Source organism: Malassezia globosa, assembly GCF_000181695.2.
Source record: "Malassezia globosa CBS 7966 chromosome Unknown mgl_sf_7.1, whole genome shotgun sequence".
NCBI classification, from domain to species: Eukaryota; Fungi; Basidiomycota; class Malasseziomycetes; order Malasseziales; family Malasseziaceae; genus Malassezia; species Malassezia globosa.
In genome coordinates this window covers 251,483-274,174 of record NW_001849865.1, presented here as the reverse complement: position 1 = coordinate 274,174, position 22,692 = coordinate 251,483, and the positions used below count along the sequence as shown (strand labels likewise).

The window sequence follows — 22,692 nt, the reverse complement described above, 5'->3', positions numbered from 1 at the left end:
TACAATGAAGATGGATGCGGGGGAGAAGGATGCATGGGAATCCAACTACTCCCATGGTTTCGTGGCCATTTCTCACATATTCAATCAAAGCCACTCTTTGGCCTTTGACTGGGACTTATTCCGTATCTTGCCTCCCCATAGCCCATAGCCCCGACCCAGTCAATGCCGGCCTATGAGTACTTGGTCATGGTCTTCATTTCCGTTGTCAACGTTTCGTAATGTGTTAGTTTGCAGCATCGAAGCGCGCTTTACTAGCGGCAAAGAGCTCCTCTTGCTGTCGTTGGAGCTCCTCTTCAGTCAAGCCACTTAGTTCGAATCGCGAGGCTTTTCGCTCGCGCTCTTTCTGGTGTTGGCGATGATCATTCAGCACATCGCGAACTTCATGCGTATATTTCTCAAAGCCGAGATCCACAAGCGCTTTGACAACGTGATCGGGCGCTATAGTCTTCTTGGACTCCTTTTCACATGTCTCATTTGCCTCACTAGATACCAGGTGGATGAATTCCACACAACAGTCAATCAGCAAATCGCGTGTATCCTTCGCGCAACTCAAGTCTTTTGGCAAGTATTCTTGAATAAGTTTCTGAATCGTCGCTTTCGGCAAAGAAAGGTCTTCGTCGTCTAGAGGTGCTGAATTCCCAAATTCATGCTCTTCATCTGACATGTTTGACCGTCGATCGCACGCCCGTACTAGACACAGAAGAATCAAGTCGCGTCAATCTGCTGTGTGGGTGCGTTGATAATTGACACGGTCTACGCGCGCGGTTGCCGCTAAATAAATACACGCAACGAATTTATGCGCACTCGACCGTGTACATCTCTCGGCCGTGCGCGCAAATCAACAAAACATGGCGGCCAAGATCACGAAGGTTTACGGGGGTCAGGACACGAATTTCGGGCTCGCTCTCCAAGTGCAGATGAGCCTTCACGTGACGTACGGTTGTAGGAGATAGGCATGAGTGGATGTTCAGTCTTTCTCCACACAGTCTATCCGCCTCTTACGTAGGCGGCCTGTCATTTGATAGATAAAAATAACGTGCTGAGCTATGGGGACATGAAGGTATATGGGCAAGCGAACGATTCTATATCTATCCATCTAGATCTGTTTGCCGGACTACTTTCACGCGCCAGCACACTCGCACACGCACGCACTCTCCCATGTTGTGGAACGACGCTTTGAATGAGCTTGACGACTGCCACATTAAGAGCATCAAGCCGCTCATTCCCCCACAGATTTTGATGGAAGAATATCCGTTGTCGATGAATGCTGCAGAAACGGTGCTGAATGGGCGTCGCGATATTGATGCTATTCTCAGGAATGAGCAGGACCGCCCTAGTCGTCGTGTTCGGTCCATGCTCCTTGCATGACGTACGTGCAGGGCTCGAGTACGCGCAGCGTCTCCGTGAATATGCTGAGAAGGCCAAGGACGACTTACATATTGTCATGCGGGTGTACTTCGAGAAGCCACGCACCACAGTGGGCTGGAAGGGTTTGATCAACGACCCAAACCTTGATGGCTCGTTCCAGATCAACAAGGGACTCCGCCTTGCTCGTGGGTTCTTGTTGGAGGTGGCCAAGATCGGCCTTCCTGCCGGTACTGAGTTCCTCGATGCTATTAGTCCACAGTACACGGCCGACTTGATCTCATGGGGCGCTATTGGTGCACGTACGACCGAGTCGCAAGTGCATCGCGAGCTCACGAGTGGCCTCAGCATGCCTGTTGGCTTTAAGAACGGCACAGATGGATCTGTGCGAATCGCCATAGATGCCATTCGGTCGTCCTCGAGCTCTCACCATTTCCTTTCCGTTACGAAGCAAGGTATCTCTGCCATTGTCGAGACGGCTGGGAATGATAAGTGCCATGTGATCTTGCGTGGCGCGAACTCGGGACCTAACTACAGCTCCGAGCATATCACCTCAACAAGGAGCTCACTCGAAAAAGCTGGCCTTCCCGCGCGTATTATGATCGACTGCAGTCATGGAAACAGTGAAAAGAAGCACGAGAACCAGCTCAAGGTTTCTGAGAATGTTTCCGAGCAGCTGTCAGCAGGGGATGATAATGCATGGAGCATTCTTGGTGTCATGCTCGAGAGCAATCTCGTCGAGGGACGTCAGAATGTGCCACCAGAGGGACCCAACTGCCTGACATTCGGCCAATCCATTACCGATGCCTGCATGGGCTGGGACATGACTGTTCAGGCGCTAGACAAGCTTCGTGCCGGTGTTCAGGCGCGTCGTGCCAAAGCACCTGCGAGCCACCATACACGGATTAACTCGGGTGTCTTGGCATCGACCAGCAACCAGTCTGGTTTCAACGACGCTGCTCTTGCGACTTTGGGCAAGTAGACTTGCACATACATATGAATCTCATTCAGGGCGAAACTCAACCGGATAGGCCGCCCTCTCACGGTCAAGTGCTGTAGTAGTGTCAGATACATGCCGCTTGGACAATGGCTGTTCGGAAGGCGACATGCGACGCGTGCTTTCAACACCGTCACCGCCACCTGTTTGCCGGTTCGCATAGGTGTCGAGTTCGCTTTTCGCTCGCCCCTGCGTAGCAACACGATACGTGCGTTTCCCCGGACTGCGGCCTTTGTAATCTAGAATGCCGCCAAATGGACGCTGAGGCGTTGTGAACGGTGCATCTGATGAAGCCGAGCTGCTCCTAGACGTGCGGAATGAGAGGGGTGTGGTGCTGGTAGTTGAAGCTGTAGCGCGACGCAGCTGAAGTTCAAGCGCCTCAACCCGCGCATTCCGCTCATCCAGCCGCTCGTGCATGTCACGGACTGATCCGCGAAGGACGTCCAATTGGCGCTCCGCACTCGTCGCTCGATCAGACAAGCTTAGGTTCTCAGTGGATTGATCTTGGATGACTTGCTCAAGATGGGACACGGCAGCCTTGAGCATATTGATCTGACCTTCAAGTGCATCAACTGCTTTTTCATACTCAACAATCACAGGCTCTGCCGCTTGAAGGAAATCGACAGATGTGCCACGCCGCTCTTGCTCTCGCTGCACGAGCTGTGCGCTTAGCTGCACATTTTTCCGACTCAGCGCCGAGCACTTTTCTTGCCATGCAAGAAGCTCACTCTCATGTTCCGACGGCATCAATCGTGCCGGTCGTTTCGGTGATGATATCACAAGCTCTTTTGAACTGTGCACCAGCTCAAGCTCATGACGAAGAGAAAGTACCTGCGATTGCAAGTATTCAATATTGTCCCAGCCTTGTTCCACCTGATTCCGTTCCACTTTGTTGCGGATATTTCGTGCTCTCTGGGCATACTGCAGCGTGTTGAGTGTTTCACCGGCATTGCCCTCTGCTGATGAGATGCATGCAATCATAAGGGTATGCGAATTTCCACCCAAGCTGTCCTGAAGGAGCCGGGTGAGTTTGCTGTCTCGATACGGCACGTGCGATGGCCGCTTCGTGCGGACTGGATCACTTAAAACACTGATGACATTACCCAATGCATGCAAGCCTGAGTTGATGGCAATGCCCTCGCGCGCACGATCGCCTGTAGCTGCAGTTCGTTTGAGACGTTCTGAGCCTGCTAGATCGACAAAGTGTAGCTTGCTTGTTGTGGTGACACATGTCGCATCATCTGTGGCTCGGCGCTGAGGTGTACCGCAAGCACCGACGCCCCGCGACGCAGTAGGGCGGGTTGGCGTCGAGGGTCGTGTAGGCGTCCCGGCACGCGATATGGGAGCTCGTCCTCCAAGAGTGGGCAAACCAGAGCGTGGTGTGCGAGGCGTTGTAAATGTTTTATCAGGACTTTGACGACCCAGTGTCGAAGGCGTACGTTCCATCGCGGAATTGGCCGTCCCACGCCGCTTGCGTGTTAGCGTAACAGAAAAGATGGCATGAGAGCGAGACGACTGTGCATTCATATCAGTCTCATGTGTCTTTCTCATTTTCATTCCCTGCTGCAGCAAGCTCACAACTTCATAAGCGCTCGTTACTGTTCGTTGTTGCAGACCCATCCAGACTATATCGCCAGTGCGAGTCTCACGAATTTGTACCGTATTCCGCTCGTTGTCTCTATCACTTAGCAAGTCAATAAGATCTTCATTATACAACTCGAGAAAGCTCACAGATACCGTGCACTCGTCCTGGTCAAGCTCACTGTTTTCATGTAGGGCTTGGAAGATTTGACGCGCAGCTCGGGGTAAAATGCCAACGTGGTCATTGAAATGGACAAACTCTTCATCCATACATATATGCTCAGTAGCATCTGAAGTTCCCATCGAATAAGATTTTCCGCTGGACGTCTGTCCATACGCAAAGATAGTTGTGTTGTACCCATCCAGAAATCGACGCACGAGGGGCGTCACACTCGCATGAAAAACCCGGAGCTGATCAGCCTCTGGGCCATACACACGATCGAAATGAAACGTGTATCGCGAATCACGCGTTCCAGCGAATGGGATGGTTGGTTCCACAACCAAACTCGAAGCCGACGTGGCCGTCACGGCTGGGCGTGCTAGCCGCGATACGGTTTGGGATGGGTCATCCACTGCATCAGGCCGGATCCGCACAGCTTCATTGTAAGCTGCCACTGGCTCTTTTATTACGCACCTACTTGTACAGCAGCTATCGCTGAATCGTTTGTCTCCTGCTCGCGTGCCATGCGGCGCCCTTTGAAGAATAGGGTCCCAGACGAGCCAATGTATGTGCAGGTCTCAACCAGACCAACACTCACACATGCACACTCGACGCGACACGCTTGTCCACGTGGAGGCCACGTGGACCATGATGTGCGAGAGACAGCACGTTTCGCGTTGATGAGCGTGAGAGGCGCATCGAAAGCACTAGCTTGCGACCTTTGTTCCAGTGCGTGCGCGTGTGTGATGAACAGCGCCTTGTCCGATCGACAGCGTGATGAACTGTATGTCAAAAGCATGATACTTACAACAATACAGACATAAGTCCTTGTTGGAATACTTGCACACAGCTGGATTTCATGCTGCCTTTGACGCGCTCAAAAGCGACGCAGCTTTAGATTCATACGAGCCTGATCCAAAAGGCAAGTACGCAAATCTGCTCGAGAAGAAGTGGCTCAGTACGATCCGCTTGCAGAAAAAGGTATGTGTGGGAGTAGGCGTGGACGCTTGTGTTTGTCCGATCTTTTCATCTGACGTTGACAGAATATGGATCTTACCACGAAAGTAGCAGAGCTCGAAGCAGAACTACAAGCTGCGCCAAGCGCGCGACGTGGTGCTTCTCTGCAAGACTGGTTTCCAAGGTTACCCGCGCGGCATATTTTGCTAGGACATCGGCAACCGATCACTAGCGTGGCATTTCATCCGCAGTTCTCTCTCGTCGCCACTGCCAGTGAGGATACGACCATAAAAATCTGGGATTGGGAGACGGGTGAACTTGAACAAACGCTAAAAGGTCACACAAAACCTGTTCAAGGTATCACATTTGATCATGCTGGTCAATATTTAGCATCTTGCTCATCAGATCTTGCCATTAAGCTCTGGGATGGAAATGATGGATGGAAAAATGTTCGCACAATTCATGGTCACGATCATAGTGTTTCGAGCATTGAGTTTATGCCAGGCGACCAGCATATCCTAACAGCAAGTCGCGACAAGAGTCTCAAATTATGGGAGGTTGCTACTGGATTTTGCTCACGTACCTATGTTGGGCACGATGATTGGGTTCGCTCTGTCGACGTTTCATCCGATGGGCGGTGGTTTGCCAGCGGTTCAAATGACCAAACAATCCGTATATGGGATGCATCGTCTAGTGAGGCGCGGCATACCTTGCGTGGTCATGAGCATGTCGTCGAATGCGTTGCATTCGCTCCTGTATCAGCATATAATGCCATCCAGACGCTCATGGCTGTACGTCTATCAAAGAGCGACACAGACCAGGTTCAACCTGGTCAGTATCTCGCGTCGGGATCACGCGACAAAACTGTTCGTATTTGGAGTCAGCAAGGGCAGTGTCTCCGAGTACTCGCTGGCCATGATAACTGGGTCCGTTCACTCGCATTTTCCCCAAATGGCAAGTTCCTGCTCTCTGTTTCAGACGATAAATCAATGCGCGTTTGGGACCTGGCCACAGCTCGCTGCCTCAAGGTATTCGAGTGTCATGCGCATTTCGCCACGTCAATGGCTTGGGGTCGTACGCATGTCGATACGTCATCATCGTCTCAAAACTCGGAGAAGCAGCCAGTAAATGTCGTTGCTACCGGTTCCGTTGACCTGAGTGTCAAAATCTGGGCTCCTTAATCATTCACCTATCTTGAGTTCATCGTGCAATCATGTTTCCGTGCGACTGCGTGTGAACTCGTGTATGAAAACATTCCAATATATGCTTTTTCATCTTCATATACCCCGCCCTTTGCCTTTGTCATACTCTGGCTTCCTTCTTTTTTTTATCCTTTTGTACCAGTAGTGTTGCTTTTGATCAGGACAGGACGAATTTCATACTCCTAGATTTACACGCTGTCTCAAATCCCACGGAAAGAGCGTACTTCCTCTGAGAAGTGGAATTAAATTATGCATCTTATTTCGTGACGCGCGTTTCGTGACGCCATTGACGCGGTGCTCGTATATATTTATTCGGTGTACACGCAATGGCGCAGGATCAAGATGCTGAGTCCCACAAGACACTAGCTTTTGAAGATGCAGATACGAGTCACGAAGAGGAACTAGAGCAACCGAAAGAGGGCCTCGACATGAATGCACGAACGATGACGGCTACAAATGCCGCTAGCGGCACTTTTGGGCTGGGTCTTGATCAATTCGAGCTTCCCAAAGCATCAATAGCTAAATTGGCTCGAAATGAGGTGCGTGGTCATTTGTACTAATATATACAGCTCCCTGAATCTATGCAGTTAAGAAAAGAAACGCTTACAGCACTTGTCAAGTCTGCGTCGGTGTTTGTAAGCTATTTGAGTACGTCTTTGGTTTACTTTCCTAACCATAGCTGCGGGATCGCATGATGTCGCTCTAGCGCGTGGAAACAAGACAATTTCTGCTGCACATGTGATGGACGCGATGCGTGAGCTTGAGTTTCCCGTATCAATGCGAAAAGAACTACGTGACCAATTGCAAGCTTATCGAGAACTCCAGAAAAAGCAAGCTGAACTACGAGCTGAAGCTGCGGCTCAGAATCGTGAGCGTGCCAAGGCAGCACGCGCTGCTGCCGCTATGGCTGCTGCGGATTCGGAAGCAATGGATGTGGACCCTGGGTCCATCGCAGACGAAAGCCATGTGACCGACCAAGATACCTCAGTGCCGCAAAATGATGATAACGAGCTATCGAATACATAGTTACAAATACATTTGTGCGCTCACTTTCGCTTACATGTGTAAAGAAAATTATCTGGAAAGATGTCATGATCCTTTTGTCTTGACTGGATCGTCATTCACCAGCGTCTGCGGTTTCATGAGGAACGGTGTCCATCGCAACTTGCTAGGATCTACCCGCACATAGTTTTTGGCATCGTGCTTCCTTAAATGAGCACGTATTTCATCGGCATCGAAATTAATGCGATAATCATTAGGCAAAGGCTTCTGATCCTCAGGTGCCACTTTCGACGAAAGGTACTCGACCGGGAGTTTGCCCACTTCACTGGCGGGATTGTAGAAGACATCAAGCATCCGATTGTCTTGTAGGGTATAAAGCACGTCGTCCATCTTCATGCCAGTCCGCAAACAAATTGACTCAAGTGTGCACGACGGATCTGCGTCCAGCGCGCGAAACACAGCAAGCTTCCAGTAGCTTCGGTATGTGAGAAAACCAAGATCAGAGAGTGGTTTCTCAGGCGAGCCGAGGCGCTGTTCCTTTCGAGTCAACATATAGCCTTAGTTTAAGCGGTTAGCGGCACAGTCAAATATGATACGCACTAATTTCAATCAAGAAGTAGCCCCAGCCACGCCGCTGAAAGATCGGCAGCGTCATAATGCAGCTGACATTGTAGTCCATGGGCGACCGTTTCTCCTTGCTGTAGTAGCCAACAAAATGCGAGCCTTGAGCATCGCTCTCCACGAAGATATAAAAAAGAAATGGCTCTACATCATAGTAGAGGGTTTTGTGGTCAAGAAAAAGCTTGGCCAAAAGGCAGAGATTTTGGCAGTAGATTTTGTTTTTGCTTCCGTCGACTTCAAACACGGAGACATTGTGAGAACGATAGATCTCTTGTCCAGGAGGAAAGTGCATCATACATTTTGTTCGATGTCGCATCGCCATGAATCTGCTCTTCATGTATTTTAGGCAAAACTCACACATCCATAGTCGCCCGTCAGGGACTACACTATACTCTTGCGGGAATGGTGCTCGAAACCACGTATCAATATCATATGCGCCAAAGCGGATCATAGATACTGGTAAAGCCTTGCCGCTACATGCAGCGTTGGCATCTGTTATTGCTGCACCGGAGGTTGTTTCAAAATTCCGCATTGAAAATGCACCAGATTGCGGACTTTTTGTGCCAAATAGTTGCTGAGAAGAAGCTTGCTTACTTTTTTCGAACCTTTCTATATCGTCCGGCGTTGGCAGATTCGCGCTCGTATCCGCATCATTACCTTGTAATAAGCCGCTAAATGGCGCATCCTCAGGTTCAGGTGTCGAAGATTCTTTTGGTGTAGGGCGCGTACGCCGCAAGCGAATGATAGTGCTGGAAGGAGCGTCTTTTCGTTTTCGTGTCTGTCGCTCGGATGCTGCCGTTATTGCGGGCACAGTTGAGGTCGATGATGTCGACAAGTCTCGTCTAGTGGAAGTGGATCGACACGTTGGGCAATACCAAACGCCCCGAGGTGGCTTTACAAGTGCCGGGCGCAAACAGTACAAGTGCCATCCGCGGTCACATTGATCACAAAACATCATCTGCTCATCATCGCCTTTTTCTTGGCACACTTCGCAAATTTTACATTCCATGCAGTGCCAGTCATAAGACTGGGCCGCAGCAAGCTTTTTCCCACCAATATCCCAATGCATGCATGATGGATGACCTGTATAAGTCATTCAACCGACGTACCGCAACTTTTACACACGCTACACTCCATAAGCGGTTCAGGTTGCTGCGTGTATTGATTGAGTGCGTCCGTGCCAAGACAGAATGCACATATGTGCATTTTCTGGGACTTCTTTTGAGAAAAACGAGCTTTGGCTATTTCTTGTTTTTTCCCTCCTACCTTGGTCCTCTCAATCACTGCACGACGCCCAGAGGCATGCACAGAGCCTCTGGCCGTTGTGCTTGACCTCATGGCAAGATTTCCTTAAGCTATTGAACGCGACGCGTATTCGCGATGTGATTGCTTAGTAAGACGCGCCGTGGCCCTCTGAAGGCGCCACGCGGTGTTTGTCAGGTTCAATGAGACAAATGCTACTGTTGGATGCGAGAACTGGGCCAACGAATGTCTATTCCACAATCTTTGTTCGGTATAGGTGACAGGCTCTGGTTACTAACTATGCAGCATTAAGAAAGAAAGTAAAAACATGGAGAAGATTGAAAAAGTCCAGGAAATAGGTCATCAAAGTAACGGGTGTGAAAACTTTATGTAGATGGTTGGTGTAACGAACTTGCACGAGCCAGGTCCTTGGCTAGCAATTCCGTTTCCATTTGAATTTCAGCCAAGACCTGCCTCGCAGCAGCAGCGTGCGACTTTCGCCCACTGCCAAGAGAGGTGAGTGCCTTCTCAGTTTGATGGTTCTTATGCATGCGACGAAGCTCGTCTTCTAACTTTCGAATTCGCGATTCGTATTCTGCGCGTGACTTCTTCAAGGTACGTGCCGAGTCAGATTCAGCCCTTTCAAGGGCGGCGCGTGCCTCGTCACGCTGGATGATGGCCTCCTCGATACTTAGACCACCGGCTGTGCGAGCGAGGACTTCATGTTCCTGCTGCATTCGTGCACGAGTGCGTTCCAGTGAGCGTGTGTATGTGGATAGCTCTTGCAGCTCTGTCTGGACATCAGACAGCTGACGGTCTGTATATTTTTTGGCCTCTTCAAGCACATGCACATGCTCAACAGTTGTCTTGTTCTGCAACGACTCAAGCCGGCGATTTTCAAGCTCAAGTGAACGAATTTTGTCCTGAGCTTTTTTAAGGTTAGTTGAGGATTCATCTAACTTGCACTGCAATTCAGAACGTTGCTTTTCTTGTACAGTTTCTTGCTCACTAATCCGCTTGCACTCAAATTGAAGTTCCGCTTGGTTCTTGGCATATGTCTGTCGCAGTGACGCAAGTTCTGCACGTGCTTCGTCACGCTCCGATATGAGTACCTTGTGCGCTTCCTGCTTAGAAGCATACAACTCACTCATACGATCGTGCTTCGACTTTAGCTGCGACTGTGCATTCTCAGCCGTGCGACGAGCTTCCTCTGTGCTTGCCAATTGCGCTCGAAGCGAGTCGTGCTCCTGCTTTGCATCCGATAATGCTTGTTCGAGCGGTTGGCGTTTCTCTGATTCTTGCTGGAAACGCGTTTCGTTAGCGGACATGATAGATTTCGCAGAGTTATAAGCATCGCGGAGTTCTGTGCGTTCCTTTTCAGCATTATCAAGACGTTTTTTCATGTCCTCATAGTCTTCGGCTCGCTGTGTGACTAGCTCCAGTTCTGTGCGCATACGGTGGAGTTCAGCCTCGTGTTTTGCTGCCAGGTCTTGTATATGTTGTTCAGTGCGTTCTTGGTAAGAATGAAGGGAGTTGCGAGCATCGTCGAGCGCCTCTTCCAAACTTTCTGCACGGAGCACAGCTTCGCCATGTTCTCGCTCCAACTTTGCTCGCGAGGATAGCTGCTTGTTCAGCTGCTCACACACACCTGTAAGCTCAGCCTGGATTTCAGTCTCGCGCTGAGATCCCTCTTCGATTTGTCGCTGCAAGTCATTCGTTTCACGTAACCAAGCTTCTCGTTCTGACTGAAGCTCTGCAAGCTCGGCCTCAGCATCTGTTAGCCGCTGTGTCGTGCCATTCAGCGTGTCGTGCGTCGAGGCATGTTGTGTACGCTCATCGTCCAGTTGCTCTTCCAGCATCATGCACTGCTGCTTGAGTCTCGCCTCCAACTCAGCCATGCGTGCCTTTTCTTGCTCATCTCGCAAAGCACGTTCGCGAGCTATTGCCATCTCCATTTCATGCCGCTTGATTTCGTCATCATCTTTCGATGCTGCCAGTAGCGGTAAAAGGCGCATGTACAAACGCCACCAAGCATTTGATTGCAGTTTCATGTAGGCTTGCGCACTTTGTTGAAGAGTTTGTTTCGAAGCGCGCTGTCGCAGACGTTTCTGCACTATTCGCCTTGTTTGGTGGCCACGGCACGATGCCTGGAACCGCATCAGGATGTCGTGTAAACATGCATCTCGCTGCTCCTCTAAGTCAGCCAAGACACCTGCTTTGAAGAAGATTTTCGTCAGGCCGATCTTGTACTGCGCAGGATCCATGCCAATACTCTCAGCAATCCGACAAGATTGAACACGTCCATCCATCGAATGACTTCTTAGTGCGTCTTGAGCAAGAAGTGCGTACCGAGTAATGAAATCTGTGAATGGAAGGCGATTTGGATAGCCAAGTCGTGCAATACGAATTCCTTCCAGCACACCGTTGCATCGCAATTGATCCAGCACTAATGAAAGATCCATACGCCCTGGTTGCTTATGCGTATTAGGCACGATACACCGGACGAAGTGCGGCTGTGTAGAGTCAAGTTGGCTCATGAGTGACACGAGCTGCTCCTTGTGCCTTTGCCCGACTGTGCGGAAAGTACCGCGCCGACTTTTCGGAGCCGAAGTCTCTTCGCTAGAGACAAAATGTGCGAACAGCGATGATAAGAAAGGATGTTCAGAGCCTACCATCACACGGGTAATATTGTCGTTGAGTGGATCACGGTTCTTGTCAAGCCAATTCTCTGTGTTGTACTCAACATTGGCGGCATAATGCCGTACGACAAAGCGCTTGACTTGTCGCGATGGCAAAAACTTTGACGTTGTTGTGGCAGCACTGGACTTCGGAGGAGCCCATATGCTGACAAGCTTGTCAGTGAAGGTGTCGTCATTCGCCCGTGGCATTATGCACTCCTCATCTAGCGTCGCAAGAATTCCCACAGGTGACGTCGACTCAATCAAATCAATTGTCGGCTGCAGATCAAGACCAAAGTTCATGTAGTCCCACTGGATCATCTCACGCGCATACTCTTGTTGCTCGAGCATGAACATGTGATGATTGAAAAACTGCTGAAGCTTTTCATTTGTGTAATTGATGCACAACTGTTCGAACGAGTTAGTCTCAAAGATTTCAAACCCTGCAATATCCAGGACGCCAATAAACTGTGATTTGCTTGTGGGCCGATCAAGCACCTTATTAATTCGGTCAACAAGCCAGCCAAATGTCCGCTCGTACATGGTCTTACACAAGGCAGCAATCTCGTCAGTCACTTGTTTTTTCGTGCGTGCTTGTGAAACAGACTCGCGACCCGCCCGCACGGTTGGGCGCACGAGTGCTGTATTCAACTGTGAAGCATTTACACCCATAAGCTCACTAACCAGCATCAACTGATCCATATTGGTTATGCGTGCCTGTCCTGAGCGATCTTCAGCCAGCTCAAGGTTGCCCATATGCAGGATCAACGCAACGACGCGGAATAAGTCATGCTCTTCCGTCATGGAGAAGCCCATTGTCCGCAGTGCGTCAAGTAATGCATGATACTCAACACTATCATCAACACCTTCAACATCCTTTCGCGTATTCGCTAGGTAAGCATAATTCTCAGGAAAACTGCTGAGCCTTAAACTTTCAAGCAGTGCTGTGTCTCGACTGCGCAGTAGTTGATAAAATACATGGAAGTTGCGTTCATGTGCATTCCGACTGTGCACGCGGCTTTTCTCGAGCAGATACCATTCGATATTCCCGCCAGCAATTGTACCAGATGCTGAAAATTCGATACGGATAAACTTGCCGAATCGACTTGAGTTATTGTTGCGGACAGTTTGCGCATTACCGAAAGACTCGAGGATTGGATTTGCTTGCAGAATTTGGCGTTCTAATAGGCCTAAAGGCTCTCCTGCATGCCAAGGGCTCATTGAATCAGCATCCATCGCCGTAGCAGCAAGGTATTGAATCACCCTCTTCGTATTCTCGGTCTTACCAGCACCAGATTCACCTGTAATTAACAAAGACTGATTCGCATGGCCTTTCAACATGTTTTGCATCGCACCATCAGCAATAGCAAAAATATGAGGTGCATTCTCTTCTCGGCGCTTGTTTTTATACATTTCAATAATTTGTTCGGTATAAATTGGTAACGAATGATATGGGTTCACAGCCACCAGGAAAAGGCCAGAGTAGGTATATATCAAATTGCTGAAGTAGCGTTGACGCAGATTGTGCACCACACTGGCTTCATTTAGATGGGTTAATTCTGCAATGTCGGCTGCTTTATCGAACTTTGGGGGGTTCATCTCACTCAATGTGGCTGTTGGCACGGAGACTGTGACGCCGGTGGCAAGACAGCACACGCTGTGCTCACCCTCCTCACGCACAACATAAGCGGCAATATACCCTTGCGTCTTGTCTGGTACCCATACGTCTCTCCTATCGGGCTCAGATGGGAAGATATCCTTGTTACCCTGATCCATACCCGCCAGCGAAAGAGTCGGATGGGTAAGGGTGTTGTGGTTTGAAACAGAGCGTGACGCGTTAAATTTGGGCTCTTGTTTGTGTTGATTTCCCTGAACCAATCATATCGTCATTTCGCATTCCTCTCCATCATCTCCACCACCTTATTCGCACTCTCTCACACCTCCACACTATCACACGAATCATCGCTCAAGTGGACGAATCGACCCCTCATCATAGTCACCGCCACCGCCGCCGCTATCGCTTTCGTGACTTTTGTTTGAACCTAATCAAGATTAATGCCTTTGCATCTGGCCCATCATAAAAGTTACCGTACGTTGACCTGCCGTTTGTTCAATTGATCAATAACACGTGAAAGACCCATACAATCACGATAATAAGGAGCGCGTGCGAAGAGATGAAGAACAAGCACTGAAAAAAGAAGTGGAAAAAGAGAAATACATCGCTGCGCGCGAAAGATCTGAGAGAATTTTTCAGTTAAGAAATAAACGAGATTCATTTCTAGGAATCAAGCGTGAAGACGGATCGATACCGTCTGGACAAAAACATGTCAACTTCTGGGAGGACTTCGAAGCTAAACAAGCCGAACCCAATTTTTTGTCACATACTATGAGGAATCAACAAGTGGACCTAAAACCGTGGTATACTCAGCCAAAAACTTCGATTGGGTTTGACCATAAACGAGATGAACATGATCTAGAACGCGCAAAGAGGTGTGATGAAAAGCGAAAGCATGACGAGGATCCCCTGGAGACTGTGCGAAAGTATGTTAAAATGAAACCAGAGAGCTCTGGGGAAGCGGAATACATGAAAAACAACCGTTCACTACAGGAAGAGCGGCATCAACGAGAGGCTCATGAGGCAGAACGGGCAGCTGCGTTGAAGAAACAGCGCTCTTTTTTTCGGACAAGGGCTCGTGCATTGCGCGAAGCACGAGTCGAGCACTGAAAGTGACATTTTATCTGATGTCACGGAGCGCAAATCTTACGCTCAGTCCATGTATGTCGAGCTTTTTCAAGAAATGATGTGCGTTGTGCTCGAAAATGAAAGGCATTTGTTTACTGCACGCGAGTTGGCGTGTCTAACAAAATTTTTTGAGATACCATACAATGCCCAATATCTTTTTGTGCGTTTATTGCAACGAAAAAAGGGCCAATGGTACCGGATTGATAAATTGGAGTATGCTAGTGATATCGGTGACGTGGCTTCGGCGGCACGTACTCTTAGTACGCCACTCAGCACTCCGAGCATGTCAACACAAGCAGCTTCTTTGTCCGACACACTGGATCAGACGGTACCTGAAAAAGAGTTAGATCGCTTCGCGATCATGGACCGTGATATGGAGGGAGGTATCAGGTCGCGCCTTGATCTCTTGACTGTCAATGAGCTGAAGTCGCTCGCCAAAAGGCTCGGAAAAAAACGTGTTGGTAATCGATCTGATATTATTGCAAACTTGTTAGCCAAGCCAACAAATGCAGTCCTATGCAGTGCATCTGCATCGCGCACTCTGTCGATCTGCACAAAACCCACGTATGAAAGACTTGAATCTGAACTAAACGCTATGATGCATGGCGGTTGTATATGTTTACATCCGGTTGTCTTTGAGCTTATGGAAAGATTGGCATTCGTTTACTACCGCGGTAAACCGGTGTTAGGTACCATGCTAACTTCAGCGGTTCTTGCGCGAACAAACAAGTTCGTGTTTCCATCTTATATATATGCGCGTCAGTCGCAGCTGTTTCCGACACGCTCCGATCTCTTGCTATATGAGCAAGCAATTCAATGGGCCGAGTACGCGGATATGCTGGTGGATCAGATGCGGACCCAAGTAGATGCAGCCAAGACATGTGTGACGTTGCTGGACACATGCGAGCCTGCATGGATGACTGCGCTGCGTCAGATTCAAAATAAATACCCCAATGGCATTCAGCGTGAGCATTACCCGCTATTGCGGTTCCATCAAGGATGGGCACTTACACGTGTCTTGTTTAAGGCATGCGAGTGTCTTGCAAGACTGGGACACTATCAGCGTGAAATGGATATATGCAAGCGGCTCCTAACTCAACGCTTTTTTTGGCGCGATCGTCGAGGTGCATGGCATGAGCGGCTCATCTTGTTAACAGGTCGCCACAAGTCTAAAGCGGAGGCATTAGCATTGTGCCATAAAGCACTTTTGGATCCAGATACACACTTGCTTTACATGTTTCGGCTTCAGCGACGAGTTGTGCGTCTTGAGTCTCAACTGAAAATACCACTTAAAAATCGCCATTTGTTCGCACGATCTCATTGTGAGCCAAATGTCGTTTGTTTCGAGGGTCTACGAGTAAATGGACATATTGTGCGGCCCAAAGGCGCGCTAAGACAAACAGTATTATGCAAAAATGGGACGATCCCTGCCCCCTTGCCGGCACGAGTGTCAACATTTGCATCACCTGATTACAAAACAGATGCCTGTAAGGTTGGACAACGCACGCGATGGCAGGGAGCAAATGGGGCAAATTGCACCGTCGAGCAGTTTTGTCTAGAACAATACGCTATGCAAGGTTTTCGCGGGTATCACAGTGAAGGGGGAATCATAAAGTTTTTGTTCGTATTGTTAATGTGGGATGTGCTTTTCCTTCCGATCCCAGGGGCATTCGAGACACCATACCAGCGAGCACCAATGGATCTCGGGACAGATGTATTTGTGATAGCACGTCAAAATGCTATCGAGAAACAGTTACAATGCATTCGTGATACTGGGGGGCTTGATATAATACAACGTGTCGATTCACGCGAGAGACCACAGAAAACGTATGCCATGGGTTGTCGTTGGGATGAGTTTTCCTTGCCAACCCTTCTCGAAATCGCCGAGTGCCTTGGCGGCGCAAGACTTTCTACCCTGTGTCATGTTTTATGCAATAATGGAGCGAATACGAGCGGGTTTCCAGACCTTACACTTTGGCGGTATGAAGACAAGCAAATTCGGATGGCTGAAGTGAAAAGTCCAAAAGATCGACTGAATGAATCACAAAGGGTCTGGATCGATGCGTTACTGAGTGCGGGAATCTGTGTGGATTTGGCCAAAGTGCAGATCATTGAGCATGACCCTCGAGACAAAGAAGCAGCTTGTGTTCCCGATAAGCCAGAATAGCCACAATGCATACCACACAAAAGTAATTTCCATACAGACCCACGATCGATATCATTTCTGTTGGATGGACCCACCCAACATGCCCATCCATGGTGCAAGAGATGAAGACAGCCATATTTGCAGAGCCATGAAGTAGCATAGACGGCGCCATAGCCCACAAGGCGGAGCGCTTTGGCCCATGGAAATCACTTCGAATCGCCCGGAATGAGGTCAGAACAGCCACGAGTATGTGGCCCATTGATCCTGCAATTAGGCGTTGCGCCAGAGTCACAAATGGAGCAAGCCATTCATGCGAGCCGCTCGCATACGTATCATGCAAGAATCCAATGCATTCTACAGTAGCAATGCCGAGGGAGCCTGCAACGGCAAAGTCCAAGTATGTTCGGTCGCGCCTTTTCTCCAGCTTTTGGTCCAAGTGCTTGGCATATGTTACCGGTAGATATTTGAGCACTTCCTCGAAGCCGCCAGCCATTATGAATGAGAATAAAATAATTAGGAGCCAATTTTGCCATGTTCCTGCGAGTTCTGCACGTCGAGAGCGTTCTTCAACGGACATGCCTTCGACCGTACCGCGAAGGAACTCCGTCCAGTATTCCGGTGCCGAGTCGCCCATGATGACTGAAACTAGCACAAGATATGCTAGAAGCTGTGCAACACCAAGAATTGTCGTCCCTCCAATACTTACGACTAGGTAAATCCATACCATGTGCTCCAGTTTACCACGCCGTTCCGGGTGCGCGTTATTCGCACAGACCCATACCCAGTACATGCATAACGTCGGAAGGAACACGAGGGGCGAGAGAGCGACTGATGCCACTGAGCCCATATACAAAAATGCTATAACAAAGCATGGAAACAAGACTACTACCGCTTTCGCGGAGAACGACAGTGCGGCATTTTCTGACGCCAACGGCGGCGGCATAATGTAATGGACGTGTCGTGTTTGCTCGCACGTATCACTGGCATTGCGTTGTGAATTACGTTCATCATCGGCCGAAACAAAATGGGGGGTTCTTCCCCATCAGTTCGTTCGCGGCGGGTTGGGCGGCTCGAGGCGAACAACACCTGGTTTTCGTACTGAAACTAGTGGGTGTGCGCGTCCAACGCACTTGTTGCAGACCCCCAATGAATCCCGTAATTCTCCACGCTGATTTAAGCTGGACAGAAATGTGAACCATGCATGGACTGATAATTGAGCACATAGAAATGCATGCCGCACTCGACACGAACTTGCCTGCACCAGAGCCTAGAATAGATGAACTAGTCTTCGAGGTTAGGTTTGCATCGATGAGTCCACTGATACTTATTCTCTCTTCTTGAACCCTGTAGCAATTTCGCACCGTGCACCAGAGAATCTTTGGGGTGTAAGTTTGCTGGCTCAGTAAGGGCCATAGGTCCGAATATATGCGCCCTATGGTGCATATTCCCAGCAAAAGGCTTGTGATCTCACCTTTTTTGATTAAGGTTTCTGGTGCCTTTCCTATGAAAGAGGCGTCGGCGTTCCCATTCAGTTTTGCTACAGCTCGACAATCGCTGGATCGTAGACCTCGACTCAATGGGAATCCTTCATGCGTGCGCAAGGAAGTCTTCGTCTTAGGCAGAGATGCAGTTTGCGAGGTCTACGTTGTCGAGATCCTAAAGCGAGTCAGTTATGACATTACCTCAGTCGGCAGCGATGTGAAGACTGGTGCTGACTGCAACTTGTCTCGCCATGATGTTGCAGTTGCCATAGATACATTCAAGAGTTTGTGATCGCAGCTGCAACATCCATCGGAAGGCTTTGCTTCTGCAGAAATCGGCCAAGCTTGCATACGCTCCATCGGAGCAGAGGATGTACCAATGCATACGCTATTACCTGTCGAGACACATTCTGAGCTCGTTAGAAAATTGTATGTTAGCTTTTTTTCTAGTACATCCGATGTATGGAAAGGGTTTAAACCTATTTCAAGCAAAAAATCTGCATCCTACGGGAGACGAGTATGCACATGATCATGCACTAGCTGAACGAGGGTTTTCCTACGATAAGGGTATTGTGTATGTTCTGATGGAACGACGTGAAGCCCTTTATACGCTGCCTTTCACATTGTGGCCGCCAGAATCTTCATTTTAGTTTGATGCTGCGAAAAAAAAAAAAAGAAAAAAAAACGATCTTGCTGGTGTGCGCGCCGCGCTACACACCATAATGGTCAGAGCTATTGGTAAGCCGGGTGACTCGCTTCCCTTAGGAAAACGTATGCACAAGATCAAGGATGCATTAAATTCATGATTGGAAATGGACAACAGGAAGCTCAAGAGAACGTGATGGAGGTGAAAGCGATGATGCAGTTGCATCTGCATCGATTCTTACATCATAAGAGCGGTATTGCTGCATGTCTACAGCGCCGATGAAATGTTCATCCCCGAAGCCACCCACATAATGGATTTCATGTGGTGAGAATCGAACCCAAAAGGCAGTGTGAGGGCTTTCAGATGCCCCTGGCTTCCATGCTTCGGCATCTGGATGATGCTTAACGAAGCAGTTGCTTAGCGAGGCCACATCATCCGAGCGTGTGATTCTGTGCATGCGACCATACATTGTCATGCGGCCTTTCGATGCCATGCCACGACGCCACAAAGGCCGGTCCTTTAGCCATTGCAGACGACCAACAGGTGATATGTATGCGTGACGAGGATCCACAACGTGCACATCAGGACTCGACGCTATAGCCAATGTCACTGTTGTATTTGGCCGGAGTGCAAGACGCCATTGCTCTGAGCTATACACAGACGTTAGTCTGTAGTTCATGCTGTGTAACTTACACGGGCAGAGCAAGAAATAGGAGATCACCAGGATTTGTTTCATCCTGACTGTCTAAGTGATAGAAACATGGTGCAAAGTATTCAAATGCCATGACGACAGACTCATTTTTGGCCGCGCCCATGGAACTGACAAAGAACGTGGTTTCATCAAGCAATAGTGTGCGAGCTTGACGAGCCACTGAGACGGATTAGCATGAATAGACTTACCTTCTACTTTACTCTCATATGCCAAGGTGCACAGGGCCAAGGTTATGAAACAAGCAAGCCTTGCTAACAAAGGTCCGAACATGACGTAGGACCGACGAGGGACGTTGATTTCACAAGTCGATTTTTGCGCCATTTTCTCCTGTAGCGTTAAAATTCCCCACATTTTTCGCAAGCACCCATTGAGGGGTGCCACTCACACTTACACTTGAACCGGTGGGCCTACATATGACGTGAAAAACATGGGTAAACTATGGAAAGACCAAAGCCAGAAGCCTAATACGGACGTTTCAAGAGCGAAAAATGCGCCAGATCCTGATGCTGATGTTTTACATCACAATGCTGAAGAAGGGTTCACGGCGCAAGAGCTTATTGAGCAACAGGAACGCTTGGAAGCGCAAGCTAGCGAAGCAATTCCATACAGTGTAGACAAATGCACGTATTCTCTGGGATACCTTCGCCAGTTGGTGTATGCATGTAAAACATGTGGTGGCGGTGGCGTGTGTGTTGGCTGCAGTGTTTCTTGTCATGCAGACCACGAACTTGTCGAGCTGTTTCATCGACGACATTTCCGCTGTGACTGCGGCACGCCGAACATAAATCAGAGGTTCCAAAACAAACAAGTGCGTGATTTGGCAACAGATGCTACGGGACCTACCTTTTCCCCTTGTACTTTACGAGAATTCGAGCGTAGCAAAGGATGGGACTTGGCCAACAAAGAAAACACATATACTAAAAACTTCGAGGGTAAATTTTGTATATGCGAGCGCGGAAAGCATTATGATCCAGAGACAGAAGAGGAAGACATGTTTCAGTGTCTTGTCTGCGAGGAATGGTATCATGAATCGTGCACGGCACTGGTACGTCCGGGTAGGATGAAGACGCGTATTCTTTCCCAAGACCAGTTTGATACCATGATATGCGACACGTGCATGCGGAGCAGTAAAGGACAGCTTCTTCGTTTATATGCAGGTATGCCAGGATGGCAGGTGATCGTGCCCAAAGGAAGAAAAGAATGTGAAGTGCAAGTAGTGGGAATGTCCAAGAGAGACGAGTCAATGCCACGAGTGAAACGCGCACGGCTTGAATCAGGTGCATGTACAGCTCCATCAGAGATGCATCCAGACATACTACGACTTCAGAGCTGCACGCATCGGATGGACATGTTTTTGACGACAAACTTTCGCGACGCACTATGTAAATGTGCTTCATGCGGAATGAGATGGAAGGAGCTATACCCATACGTGTACGAAGAAGAAGCGACGTATGAGGCGCCTCAAGAATATGGTCGTGACGATAGCGACCAAGACACGCATAGTGCAGCATCATCGACGTATGAGCAAGCTGTCGCAGCCTTGTCGCGACTTCCACGCACACAAATGATTGAATCTGTATATGCCTATCAGAATCTGCGGAATGCCTTATTTGAGCATCTTCGACCCTACGCGGAGAGCCATGAACCAGTGAGTGAAGAGGCAGTGCGGGCATTCTTCCGTGAACATGCCGCTCGGAACCCACATTTGCCCATCAGTCGATAAGATATTTGCGCTTGAAGAAGCCATGTAGATGATATACTTGCCAAACACCCAATCCAATGACCGAGAAGATCAAGAGCCACGAGAATCCATGGACGCGGTGGTGAGTGGACACCTGCGTACTGCTCATGCGCATCTCCCGCTGTTTCAGGTATTCCATCTCTTCTAGGATTTCGTCAGCAATAGCAGCGAGTTTGCGCAGTTCCGTCTCCATGCCCGAAAGCGACTCTTGGTTTGCAATAGCATTATAGTCGATGGCTTCGCCACCGAGATGCACGTCCAGATCAACATCGGACAGGATATGATCGCGACTTCCATGGTTTGAGAGACATACGCCCAAGTCGGCGTTGTGATGCGTGTTGATTGCGAGTCGAGTTTCGCCTTGAAGGCCTTTCTTGTTCAGGTACACGCTGTGGTGAGTCCGATCGACGACGCGAACGTCGATCCTTTGGTCGTTTTCCGTTTTAGGGTCGCGTGGGACCACGTTGATTGAGATAATGGCGAGCGTGTCTGCTAAAGCATAGTTCCATATACACAGAGGCTTGGGGTTTTTGCTGGCGATGAGTTCGAACTTGATTGCATGCGCGTTGTCACACAAGCTCAGCAGCAGTGCTAGCACAAGGAATAGGGAATGTGCCAGAACACGCCACATACTGCTCAGTGTGTCGGATTCCAGCGGGAGCTGCAAGAATAACGACACAGGCCGTCGCGTCCGGTCTTGAGAAGCTTGTGTGTGTGTTGCTCGCTCGTGGCTTGTCTGTTGCTTTTCGCCGCCGGCCGCCAGCGGCTTCCGACTCGGCCAATCTGCTGAGTCAGCATACGTGTGATGGAGGGGCAGGGGTCGCTTGGCGCGAGCCTGAAGGTGGGTGGCAAGTTGGGCTAACAAATGTGGACGGAGAGGAGATTTTTCTCCATCTGACACTTGTCATCTCGATTGTCAATCACGATGCATTTGATGTATACAATTGGACCTGTACGTTATGTCTGTGCAGGAGCAACTGACACAAATAGGATGGGAAGCGCCAGTATACTTTGAAGAAGGTGACGGACAGCGGGGTAATGACGCGATCCGCACACCCTGCTCGGTTTTCGCCTGATGACAAGTTTTCTCGTCACCGCATTACGATCAAAAAACGCTATGGTATCTTGCCGACGCAGTCAACGCGTGTAGCATAGATAAAACGGAAGCCTGCTGAAGGCGTAGCGGAAAAACGGAGGAAAAAAGGGTAGAAACAAGGAAGGGTGGCTTGTATTAGTATACTGTGCAAATCAATCCTACGAAAACACGCACGGGCGCCAACAACAACACTACAAGCGCTCGAGATTAGAACCATAGCAACAACCGAGCTAGTCGGACAAGCGCGAATATAAAAGGTGGACCCGGAAGACGAGTTGTTCATAGAAATTAGCAACAACGCTGGGTTGGTCTATTTGATTAC

At 49.2% G+C, this 22,692-nt stretch overlaps 12 protein-coding genes across 12 annotated transcripts; 6 read left to right on the top strand and 6 right to left on the bottom strand.

The window, feature by feature from the left end:
- Positions 1–223: 223 nt before the first annotated feature.
- On the bottom strand, positions 224–664 carry MGL_2902 (uncharacterized protein; the record flags this gene model as incomplete). The annotated part of the gene is made up of 1 exon (XM_001729864.1): positions 224–664. The coding sequence occupies one exon, from the start codon at positions 662–664 to the stop codon at positions 224–226; it is 441 nt and encodes a 146-aa protein (XP_001729916.1).
- A 654-nt stretch (positions 665–1,318) lies between these two features.
- Positions 1,319–2,347, top strand: MGL_2901 (uncharacterized protein; the record flags this gene model as incomplete). The annotated part of the gene is made up of 1 exon (XM_001729863.1): positions 1,319–2,347. One exon carries the CDS (start codon positions 1,319–1,321, stop codon positions 2,345–2,347), a length of 1,029 nt encoding a protein of 342 aa, XP_001729915.1.
- Positions 2,348–2,368: 21 nt separating this feature from the next.
- MGL_2900 (uncharacterized protein) lies at positions 2,369–4,213 on the bottom strand (the record flags this gene model as incomplete). The annotated part of the gene is made up of 1 exon (XM_001729862.1): positions 2,369–4,213. The coding sequence occupies one exon, from the start codon at positions 4,211–4,213 to the stop codon at positions 2,369–2,371; it is 1,845 nt and encodes a 614-aa protein (XP_001729914.1).
- Positions 4,214–5,149: 936 nt separating this feature from the next.
- On the top strand, positions 5,150–6,241 carry MGL_2899 (uncharacterized protein; the record flags this gene model as incomplete). Its single annotated transcript, XM_001729861.1, has 1 exon — positions 5,150–6,241. The coding sequence occupies one exon, from the start codon at positions 5,150–5,152 to the stop codon at positions 6,239–6,241; it is 1,092 nt and encodes a 363-aa protein (XP_001729913.1).
- A 1,110-nt stretch (positions 6,242–7,351) lies between these two features.
- Positions 7,352–7,816, bottom strand: MGL_2898 (uncharacterized protein; the record flags this gene model as incomplete). The annotated part of the gene is made up of 1 exon (XM_001729860.1): positions 7,352–7,816. The coding sequence occupies one exon, from the start codon at positions 7,814–7,816 to the stop codon at positions 7,352–7,354; it is 465 nt and encodes a 154-aa protein (XP_001729912.1).
- A 1,697-nt stretch (positions 7,817–9,513) lies between these two features.
- On the bottom strand, positions 9,514–13,581 carry MGL_2897 (uncharacterized protein; the record flags this gene model as incomplete). Its single annotated transcript, XM_001729859.1, has 1 exon — positions 9,514–13,581. The coding sequence occupies one exon, from the start codon at positions 13,579–13,581 to the stop codon at positions 9,514–9,516; it is 4,068 nt and encodes a 1,355-aa protein (XP_001729911.1).
- A 610-nt stretch (positions 13,582–14,191) lies between these two features.
- Positions 14,192–14,530, top strand: MGL_2896 (uncharacterized protein; the record flags this gene model as incomplete). Its single annotated transcript, XM_001729858.1, has 1 exon — positions 14,192–14,530. One exon carries the CDS (start codon positions 14,192–14,194, stop codon positions 14,528–14,530), a length of 339 nt encoding a protein of 112 aa, XP_001729910.1.
- A 49-nt stretch (positions 14,531–14,579) lies between these two features.
- MGL_2895 (uncharacterized protein) lies at positions 14,580–16,715 on the top strand (the record flags this gene model as incomplete). The annotated part of the gene is made up of 1 exon (XM_001729857.1): positions 14,580–16,715. One exon carries the CDS (start codon positions 14,580–14,582, stop codon positions 16,713–16,715), a length of 2,136 nt encoding a protein of 711 aa, XP_001729909.1.
- A 2,260-nt stretch (positions 16,716–18,975) lies between these two features.
- On the bottom strand, positions 18,976–19,500 carry MGL_2894 (uncharacterized protein; the record flags this gene model as incomplete). The annotated part of the gene is made up of 1 exon (XM_001729856.1): positions 18,976–19,500. The coding sequence occupies one exon, from the start codon at positions 19,498–19,500 to the stop codon at positions 18,976–18,978; it is 525 nt and encodes a 174-aa protein (XP_001729908.1).
- A 460-nt stretch (positions 19,501–19,960) lies between these two features.
- Positions 19,961–21,256, top strand: MGL_2893 (uncharacterized protein; the record flags this gene model as incomplete). The annotated part of the gene is made up of 1 exon (XM_001729855.1): positions 19,961–21,256. The coding sequence occupies one exon, from the start codon at positions 19,961–19,963 to the stop codon at positions 21,254–21,256; it is 1,296 nt and encodes a 431-aa protein (XP_001729907.1).
- On the bottom strand, positions 21,246–21,905 carry MGL_2892 (uncharacterized protein; the record flags this gene model as incomplete). Its single annotated transcript, XM_001729854.1, has 1 exon — positions 21,246–21,905. The coding sequence occupies one exon, from the start codon at positions 21,903–21,905 to the stop codon at positions 21,246–21,248; it is 660 nt and encodes a 219-aa protein (XP_001729906.1).
- A 294-nt stretch (positions 21,906–22,199) lies between these two features.
- MGL_2891 (uncharacterized protein) lies at positions 22,200–22,429 on the top strand (the record flags this gene model as incomplete). Its single annotated transcript, XM_001729853.1, has 2 exons — positions 22,200–22,226; positions 22,265–22,429. 2 exons carry the CDS (start codon positions 22,200–22,202, stop codon positions 22,427–22,429), a joined length of 192 nt encoding a protein of 63 aa, XP_001729905.1.
- Between the last annotated feature and the right edge of the window lie 263 nt (positions 22,430–22,692).